At 42.5% G+C, this 9,948-nt stretch overlaps 2 protein-coding genes across 2 annotated transcripts; one reads left to right on the top strand and one right to left on the bottom strand.

Annotated features, from left to right (window-relative positions):
• Positions 1 to 398: 398 nt before the first annotated feature.
• LOC117858492 (uncharacterized) lies at positions 399 to 5,141 on the top strand. The gene is made up of 16 exons (XM_034741565.2): positions 399 to 718; positions 835 to 1,031; positions 1,133 to 1,212; positions 1,301 to 1,405; positions 1,805 to 1,928; positions 2,034 to 2,092; positions 2,200 to 2,271; positions 3,054 to 3,121; positions 3,213 to 3,309; positions 3,393 to 3,467; positions 3,556 to 3,654; positions 4,174 to 4,311; positions 4,402 to 4,431; positions 4,503 to 4,565; positions 4,643 to 4,720; positions 4,812 to 5,141. Exons 1-16 carry the CDS (start codon positions 579 to 581, stop codon positions 4,866 to 4,868), a joined length of 1,482 nt encoding a protein of 493 aa, XP_034597456.1. The 5' UTR covers positions 399 to 578; the 3' UTR covers positions 4,869 to 5,141.
• Positions 5,142 to 6,790: 1,649 nt separating this feature from the next.
• Positions 6,791 to 7,860, bottom strand: LOC117855177 (uncharacterized). The gene has a single exon (XM_034737470.2). It carries the CDS (start codon positions 7,603 to 7,605, stop codon positions 7,054 to 7,056), a length of 552 nt encoding a protein of 183 aa, XP_034593361.1. The 5' UTR covers positions 7,606 to 7,860; the 3' UTR covers positions 6,791 to 7,053.
• Positions 7,861 to 9,948: the final 2,088 nt, after the last annotated feature.

The raw sequence follows: 9,948 nt of genomic DNA, 5'->3' as shown, positions 1-9,948 counted from the left end.
TTTGCCTGTGGCATCGTCTTGCTCCCGTGGTGTCCGGCGCTGCACCAACACCTGCCAGTCTGCCACTGCCCACCTCCGAGCTCCGGTAGCCGCCGGCGCCTCGTCCGCTTCCTTGGGCAGGGGTCCAAGGCTCCAAGCACTGCCTAGTACGGCGAGAGACACGGCCTGTGCTGAGCTTGTGCGCGGCCCGGAGCTCATCCTCGCCGTCGCCGGTGAAGCAACGTGAGCGTCGCGGCCAACAGTGGGCCACATACTACTCTTTCGTTCCTCCCAAACCGTCCAAAGAGTAGAATGGGCCCGCGTCGCGTGCTGTGTCCTTTCCAGCCCAGCCCGTCGGCGGCGGCGGCGGCACCCATCCTCAAGGCCCAGCCCAACCCAATAGAAGCAGCAACGCTCGGCCTCGGCGCGAACCAGCTAAACCCTAGCCCCCTTCATTCCTCCGTCGCCACCGCGCACAGGCACAGCCATCAATCAACCTCCTCGCTCGTCTCCCTCGCCGCCGGCCGCCTCGCCCCCACCGGTCTCCTCCTCGATTAACCCAATAGAAAGGCTGCGATTTTTTGCTGCGCCTCAGCCCGATGGAGGACTCGCTGAATGGGATGATCTCGGCGATTTCCTGGGTGCCCCGGGGCGCCGCCAAGAATGTACCGGTCGTCGCCGAGCCGCCCACGCAGGAGGAGATCGACGAGGCCATCAAAACCTTGGCCTTGGGCGGAGAGTAAGCCCGCCCGGCCCCTCTTCCTCCCCCACGCTTCCTTGCATTGCTCGCGTTGCTGTAAGTCTTGTGGTGCTGACGAACTTTGTTTGTTACCGCGAATGTAATTCTGTCCCCAGCGGCGGGAGCGATGTCGACGAGGATGATGATGCTGGCACCATGGAGCTTGACGGCGCCGAGGCCGAGGAGGAGCTTGATGAGGTCGCCCGGGCCAAGGCCGTCGCCAAGGCGCTCGCCAAGGGCTCCAGTCAGGCGGACGACGTCGCCGATGAGCTTCGCGAGCTCAACATGGATGCTTACGACGACGAGGAAGAAGGTGCGCGCTTTTCTTCTCTTATTACTTCTCATCCTCCTGCGGATTTTTTAATCGTACCAGGTGTGGGTGATTGCTGAATTGTGAGCTTGTGATTGTGTTAGGAATCGAGATTTTCAGCTCCGGAATGGGGGACCTGTACTATCCCAGCAATGACATGGACCCCTATCTCAACAACAATAACGTAATCGCGCTTTCTCCTCTATTTTGCTTTTGTTGTTTACTGATACAATAAATGGATGCAAATTGATCCCATTTTCCTATCTTATTAGGATGAGGATGACGATGACGATGATGAGATTGAAGATAAGATGATCAAGCCTACTGATTATCTTCTTGTGTGTGCACACAGCGATGAAGATGTCTTTTCTCTTCAGGCAAGTTTGTCAGTTTTAAACTTTTGTGATTTTGCTAGAGATGATAATGGTGGTACTGTTTTAGTTGATTTCATTTGTTGATAAGAATCTAAAGACATAATCTTTCTTGTAGTAACGATATGTTACCCACTGATTTATCACATTCACTCCTTGTTGCCTCCTTGTTGCCCACTGATTTATCACGGGTTACATTATGGCAATGCTGGCTGTAGCGAGTAAATCTGTGTTGGGAAATTGATCCCAGGACTTGCAGTGCTCTTTAGTGTTTACCAGTGTGTGAGCATGTGAAATATAGTCAATTCTTAATAGATTCTATTCTCACCCTGGCAGGCAACTTCTCTGGCTGTTTTAAATGCTATCAGTTTTGATACCTAGTGGTTAACTAATTATCAATCACAGGTCAACATACTTGAAGAAACAGAGGATGGTGAGCAAAATATGTTTGTGCATCATGATGTTCCTCTCCCTGCTTTTCCGCTCTGCACTGCTTGGATGGATTTTAATCTGAAGGGTGGTGACAAAGGTAAAACTGTGACTGTCACCTGAGCTACATGCGAGGAGTGCAAATCTATCTTTAGAAGAAACTTTATATCTCATTCTGTTTCTTTCTCTGTTTTTCATATTGCAGGGAATTTTATTGCTGTTGGAACCATGGATCCTGCTATTGAAATATGGGACCTAGATATGGTAATGTCTCTTGAAACGTATACGAATGTCATTCCATATAACCACGAAACATCTCATTGCTAAACATTTTACATATTCTTTGGTGGTTCTTTGATTTTTCTTAATAGGTTGATGAGGTGCAACCTCACATGGTTTTAGGAGGACTTTCAAAAAAGAAGAAGAAAGCAAAGGGCAAAAAGGTTTGCTTCCATTATTGAACTAGATTTGTAGTTTTCATATGTCTGTAGGTTATTTTACTAGTTGCAATATCGAACTAGCTTTGGAGTTGCCATTGCTTACATAGGTTATTTTACTGGTTTCTACACACATTCTCTTGCTCAATACTTCTAGCATTCTCCAAACTAACACAGTTTCTGTTCTAAAGCTGTTGATAAGTGCTGGTATTCTTGTTAATGTTGCTATTTACATGTTTCTTCTATTTATATTGCGACATGAGTTTAGCTTACCATGTGGTGCATCTTGCGTCTGGTTTATTGGCAGCTAAATTTTAGGTTAGATTCACAAACAATTTTGACTTATCATAACCCATTTAGCAGCAGGCTGTTATGCTCTCAGATATGCTAAAAGGAATGTACATGAATTTCTGGTTTGAGATCAGGCCTCAATTAATCTAAGTGAGTGCATGTGAATCAAGATGTTTTTTTTTCCATCTTATTGGTCGTCTCCTTAAATGCAAGTGAGACCGCACTGGATTCTTCTTAGGTTCAGTAAGGTTAGTGTTTGCTTGGTCTAGTTGCTTTCGGCTATCAGATTACAGTAGATCCAGTGGTTCCCATATGAATTCTTAACAGCACGATGCTAATTAGATGAATGTGCTTGGTCAGGACAATTGTTAGAATGTTTTTCTTTCATATTATTATGATGCGCGTATGGATGTATGCAAGTGGGCACCCATTTATACTTTTTGTTCAGTCTTTGTTAGCTATGCTTATATCCATGCTGCATGAATTTTCTCTTGCAGGGGAAAAAGTATAAGAAGGGAAGTCATAGAAATTCTGTGCTTGGTCTTGCATGGAACAAGGAAGTCAGGTGAGTTTTCATTTCAACTTAAGTGATGGCGCCTCTCTTCATCTTCACTTATTAGCCTCTCTGATGCATGACTTATTGTTATGAACTCCAGGAATGTTCTAGCTAGTGCAAGTGCGGACACAACTGTTAAAATTTGGGATTTAGCTGTTGGCAAATGTGCAGTTACACTTGAACATCATGATGACAAGGCAATGATTACTGATACCTGTTTTCTGTCATATTGGGCTATCATCTTGCTGTATAATCTTGATTTCCCTTCCTCGGTTTGCAGGTTCAATCAGTTGCTTGGTGCCCACAGTCACCTGAAGTTCTTCTCAGTGGATCATTTGATAAAACAGTTGCCATGGTAATGCATATGCCAGTTATAATGGATAATTGATTATTAACATTGAATTACTCTTTCTTGATAATTGATCCAACATTTTTATCTACAGAATGATATGAAAGATGGTGGACAGAGTTGCCATAAATGGTCTGTTGAAGCAGATGTGGAAAGTTTAGCTTGGGATCCACACAATGAACATTCATTTGTGGTTAGTACTTGAAACTCATGATTTGTTTTCTGCATACCTTAAAAGTTATGTCTAGTCCGAAACATGTGAATCAAGGACTACCTGAGGCCTTAGGCTATTCATTTAGTGAATCTTCTATCAGAAAACAGCTTAGTTGAAATCTAGATGGGTAGAGTCAGAGGGTCTCTTTGACATGTAGTTCTGTCTAGAGTCAAGTATACTGTAGAAAATAGTTGGTAATGTTAGCAGAGGAGGGCTAAGGTCTCAGAGCCATGATATTGTGAAAATTGTTTAGATTCATCTCTAGTGCTTTATGCTAATAACAATCCAGGCTACTTACTGTTTTTGGACCCTATAGGAATGACCCTAGTGTTGGTTTTGCGAAGGCATTTGATCTGCAGTTTTCTTGTTATATCTGGTGAATATGCTTTCTCGATATTATGAAATTAGCACTTGTCCTTTTTGAATGTTCTGTATGGTCTCTATTAACGTTTGAATCAGTCTGGGGCTCTCTAAGTCAAAAGCTTTTATATCTTCCAGGTAAGTCTTGAAAATGGGATGGTTCAAGCTTTCGATAAGCGAACAGCTTCATCAAGTTCTTCTGGCCGATCCACATATACTCTTCATGCACACGAAAAGGCTGTTTCATCCATCTCCTTCAACCCATCAGCCCCTAATGTACGTATTATTTTGGGTATAGTTGTGTACTAAAAAAGAAATAAACACATCCACATGAATAGATTGCTTATGGGGCTTCTTTTCTTGCAGTTTCTTGCAACAGGCTCGACTGATAAAATGGTAAGAACCTTGCAATATTTGGATGACATATAGATACTATTCAGCCAGTGACTAAGCTATTTGTAACACAGGTGAAACTCTGGGATCTATCAAACAACAAGCCATCATGCATTGCCTCTCTGAATCCAAAGCTTGTATGTTTTCAAATGAAATTGTTCTTTACTGGGAGTAATTGCTTTAGACATCTTGCTTATACATTTGGTTGTTCCAGGGAGCTATTTTCTCGGTATCATTTTCACATGACAACTCCTTCTGGTTAGCCTGTGGAGGATCAAAAGGCAAACTAAAGGTAATCCACCAGGCTCCTCTCTACAAGCTGTTGAAGCTCTGCTTGCTATGTATAGCTGTCTTTATTAAACATTGTTTTGCATGTTTGACAGGTCTGGGACACACTATCGGAGCCAGCGGTGGCTAATAAATTCGGCAGACAGAAATGAAGGAAATTTTATGGCACTGAAAAGCACTGCTTGTGGCGCCACAAACACAATAGAATTTGAAATCTGCTGGCACAAGTTTGTTCCCGGCGTACAAATGTTTGGGTAGATTGAAGTCGTAGGAGTTTTGTGCATGTGAGATGTATGCCCAATTTTGGTGAATAAATGAAATCAAAGCAATCACTTATGTATCCTAGAGCTTTTACAGCAAATGATGGTAGCCAAGGTTTTGGAGTGGAACTTTCAAGTTATAACCTGTTGTGAGTTGTGACCCCATTTTTACTCGAGTAAAAAAGGGCTACCTGTTAATATAGTCTTAAAACAGAGCGCTCTTACCCCATTTGAGCACAAGAAGGCATTACGTCGTGCGAAAACTAAGTCTCGCTGAATCTTTGCGTACGAGTATACTAATATCAGCTGCACAGCAACAAGACTAAAAAAAAGGATAATTGAAGTGTCTACTTCTGATTGTTGAAGGTTGAGCAAACTTGTTAACAATGTGTCTTGTTACCAGAGGCAGGTTGACGTTGGTGAATACGATAGGGAACAAATTTCTGTTAAAACCAACCTCCTCTTTTTTTAAAAAAAGAAAAGAAAATGGAGATGCTACAACGATATGGTGTAGGCTTTACTTTCCACGCTCTAAAGAAGTCCACTTGGAGTATTCTACGTACGCTAATCCGATCATCTCACCGTGGACATGCAGCCGTGCACTCCCTTTTGCCACCATTTTTTCACTTTTCAATGTTATTCTAAAATTACTTTTTCGCCGTCATGTCGTGTGCCTCAGAAAAGAATATGTGATCTCATCTCGAAACCGCCGGCAGGCAGAAGCATGCATCATGCATGGAACTGACGCCGATCCGATTCAGCAGCCGCAAAAGTAGCCGAGCCCGGGGACAAGTGGTTCCGATTGCTCGTGATGATCCACTTGGTTATTCAAATTAAATTGATCGAGTTATTTTTTGCAGTACGTATCATTTTTAAAATATTCCAGTGAGTGTATAAGTGTTTCTGCGTGTATTGGCATCATTTGGCAAATCTGAATAAGCACGGTGTGCGCGCGCACCGCTTTTCATCTTTTCGCCTTTTCGTTTTTATCAACATTCAGCATTGCGTGTGATTGATCCTACTTTATCTGATCCAACACATGCGGCGTTTTTCATCATATGCACGTATAGTGTGCAGTGACGAAGCTAGAAAAGCCCATCTGATTACATTGTCGGCTGAGAAAAACATTCCAAACAACACACGAATTGCAAATTTACAAGCTGTGTGTAGAATACATTAAAAACATTAACGTCATTAAACGCCAGAAGATATATCAAAGTTAAAGTGAATTGCTTCAAATGAAAGATTCAATAAATCTTAAAAAAAACTCTGTAAAATTTCAAATAAATCCATGTAGCACTTATCACGAAAATGAGAACATATTTTGTTGATTTTGCATTATGTAAAAACCTTGAGGACTCGAACTTGGGTGATGCCACACCTCCCAACATATTTCTTTCTAAAATCTTTGCAGTTCAACAAGTGTACATACATGTGTCAGTTTTTGAATTCCAGGTATTCGCTTCATATAACTAGGCTTGGTAAAGGGTCTAAAAAATTAGTCTCCAAATTTTAAGGATTGGGCTAAAAAAAGGCTAGGCTAAATTTTATATATTTGTGAGCTAAAAATAATTATAGACTGAGTACGATTGTGAAAAGGCATTTAGGGCCATGATCCAATACAACCCAAGTCGTCATCCAACACTCTTGATGAAACTATTTCTTTTCAGTTTTCAGTGAAGTTGTGGTAATCTGTTACTCGACAACTTTATAAACATCAGGTTGAGAGTACAGAATCTCTTTGTTCCCCAGTACAGAAGTGCTATAATTATCATCATGGCAGCATGCCAACTGAGCCTTGACACAAAGCAAGATAAGAGAAGCACACCATGCATCACTTTTCTTATTTTGTACTTTTCTCAAAGGTCACACACATTCCATGTCTCTCCTTTCCCTAATACTTGCCAAGGTTACACCTCAGTTACACTGCAATTCCTACAGTGGAATGGGTTCATCTCCAACTCCTCCTTACCCCTGACCTTTTAACCTAACAAGACAGAATCAAGGATAGCAGCACAAAACCTTACAAATCCTTTGTATGCAATCTTGCTTCTTGTTTGCACCTTCCAGATCATAGTTATCGATCAACATCGAAGAAGCTCTTGGCTTCCAGCTTCCTTTGCTTCTTCACCCTTGCAATGAAGTCCTCCACTCTCTTGTGCAGCTCCTCCTCTTCCCCTTCCTCTTCCTTCACCTCCACTTCCTCCCCCACCGCTCCAACAGAGGCACTGTGGTCAGACACCACCACCATTGAGGTTGTCACCTTTGTGACCATCGCCATGTTCCTCTTCACATGCTCCTCGTGTATCTCATTCACCAATAAAGGCTGATCGTCGTCCCTCCTTGGTGCCAGCCAAGACTCGCCGACCAGGAAGGCGACGATGAGGTTGCCGACGATGAAGAGGCACTTGGGGCTTAGCAGGAAGGCCGTGACCAAGTCAGGGAGGGTGGTGAGGAAGAAGAAGCTGAGGAGTGAGCACAGGCTAGGGAACCAAGCAGGGCTGGTAAGAAGCAAGCAGACGACAAAGGTGGTCACCAGGTAGATTGAAAGAGTAGGAAGCTTCTGCTGCCTCCTGCTCTTGCTAAACTTGTTCATGGCCCTGATCTTCTCTATAGTAATGGGATCCATTTGGACACCAGTTGAACAATCGGGTTCTTGCGATGAACAGCACAGGAACTGCTCACTACTCGGGATCTATACAAGATTGTATGTACAGAGAGACTTCAGGGGGCTCTAGAAGCCACGATGAGATGCGATGAAGGGGTGATAGGGTTTTATATGTGGAGGAGGGGATGGTAGGCCATGGAAAGCCAGGAGATGTGCAGTGTTAATGCATGAGGGTGAGAGGAACAAGACACAGATCTGCTATTGGTGGTAGAGAAGAGGTGCAATGCAGACACATGCTGCTTTTGCAAGGGGGCATCTGGGATTTGATAGTGCTTTGTGTGTTGTGGGTGGGGGCAGCTGGTTGTCAGAAAAAGATATGCTGCCTGCTTTTTACCTCAAATCCCTTCCTTTTGCTTTGGGTCTCTTTGCTCGTATGATCCTGATCCTTGACTCGATGCATGGTCTCCATTTTGGAATTTGGATGCCTACAGAGGGCAATGGATTCCATTTAGAAGCCTCAGCAGCTAGTGTTTGGCGCCTGCGCACTTGTCTAACTTGTTTGGCGGCAAATAGCTCATCTTCAAATCTACAGCTACAAACTGTGCCCATACCAAAGCAATGCCATGTTTTACACCTTAAGTTTAGCAACTTCTTCGTACTTGACCGCAAACCAAGAACTATGTTCTTAGCCTGGCATTGGCAACCTTGTGTGTAGCTTGTTCTGTTTTTATTCTTTTCCTTTTAAAAAACACATGAAAAGCATGACAATATTACTGTGACGCCTCCAAATTATGTGCATATGGTGGATTCACTATGAGAGAGAAAATTGTTGGGTGTGCGTGTGTGCTATGTAATGAAGCAGGTTTGGTTATTCATTCTCGTGGTAGACTGGTAGCCAGTGCAAGTGCGCCTGTAATCGATTTGTATTATGTTGAATAGGTCTTTGTGTCAGAGGCTGAAGTGGACATGAGCAGGTGCTCAACAGTACAATGGACTGACACATATGTTTCCTCTTAGAATGGTATAGTAATCTGGAACTTGATTACAGCAGGTGGGTACTTACTCTTCAGGCAATTTGCAACAAAAATAAATTGTAGCATCAAGTTCAAATATTCAATTCCTAGATACCTCCTTTGACTGTAAGGTTCAACAATAGGGTGATACCTTTTCATCGAGTAACAGTCTAAGGATTAAGAAGTCAAGATTAACACACAACGGTCTACACATTAAAAGTTCCTACCAGAATATATGTGTGCACTAGCTCGGGGGATCTGAACCATTGACTTCTAGAGTTACCAAGTTCCATTTTCCCCTCTTATAGGCTAATGTAGCATCAGAACTAAGTCTGATCTTGAAATCCAAATATTCTCTGAATTTTAAGAATAACCCATAAATTTATCACTGCATCAGCAGATGGTATCATCAATTCTCAACATTGATTCATCTTATAACAGGTGATCGTGCAACCATTGCAACATCAACTAGCCAAAGACTTAAGGACTAAGGAACTATGAGGTTAAACTCGGCCCAGTACGTCCAATCCAACAAAACCTAGTGCAGTAGTGGCCATTATCCTCTCCCAAGGACCCAGCTCCTCTCTTTAGCAAATCAACCGAGGAGCCTACCAATTGAGTGCAGTGTAGAACTTGTCAACCTTGAACAAGGCAAGCACAAAGGTCTCTCTATGTATCTGCAAATGGCCTGTCACGCAAATGTGACATGCATTGAAAAGACAAGGAGGGCTGTGGAATTATGGCTCAGACCAACAGAATATGCTTTAGGATAATAATTGAGCAGAGAAAAGAGATCACAATCGTTGATAAAAAGGGTTTCATTACCAGTTGGTTGCATCATAGCTTTACTATTATGTGGTGTGGACTGTGAAGTCTGCAAGCAAAAGCTTAACTTGTGATAAGCATGGCTGCATGGGTCATGGATGGATGATTCTATTGGTCTTTTCTTGGTCATGAACACAATTTTCTTTTAACTGCCCATTCATTTACACTTTGCTGTACATTAGGTTTGCACACTCTCAATGAATGAATGAAGCCATCTTTTTCCAAGGCAAAGATGTTCTCCACCAAAAGAGATTCTTAATAAAGATTTCACAAGCATCTTAGAAACTCTACTGCTCTTGTTTCACTAAACGGAACCTAATAGATGATTTTCCATGTGAGGTGTAACTGTTCGGGAGAGTCTGCAAACCTTATATATTTTTTTAGGTTTATGCTATATGAACATGCAAATTAGTGAAAAAGAAATTAGAGAGTTTTTAGGAAGTGACTACACCTCTAAAGTCTAAACAGCAAATAAAATGCGATTACTCATATGTACTTTTATGTTCAACATGTATTACTGTCGGCA

Source organism: Setaria viridis, chromosome 5 (genome assembly GCF_005286985.2).
Source record: "Setaria viridis chromosome 5, Setaria_viridis_v4.0, whole genome shotgun sequence".
In the NCBI taxonomy this organism is placed as follows: domain Eukaryota; kingdom Viridiplantae; phylum Streptophyta; class Magnoliopsida; order Poales; family Poaceae; genus Setaria; species Setaria viridis.
Note: the sequence above shows the minus strand (reverse complement) of the source record. Positions and strands in the feature narration are given on the sequence as shown.

Excerpts from the sequence above, each read along its gene's own strand:
- LOC117858492 (XM_034741565.2), top strand. The coding sequence starts at position 579 with ATGGAGGACTCGCTGAATGGGATGATCTCGGCGATTTCCTGGGTGCCC. Across the intron at positions 2,093-2,199 it reads AAATATGGGACCTAGATATG|GTTGATGAGGTGCAACCTCA; the intron begins GTAATGTCTCTT and ends TTTTCTTAATAG. Across the intron at positions 4,432-4,502 it reads CAGGCTCGACTGATAAAATG|GTGAAACTCTGGGATCTATC; the intron begins GTAAGAACCTTG and ends TTTGTAACACAG.
- LOC117855177 (XM_034737470.2), bottom strand. The coding sequence starts at position 7,605 with ATGGATCCCATTACTATAGAGAAGATCAGGGCCATGAACAAGTTTAGC.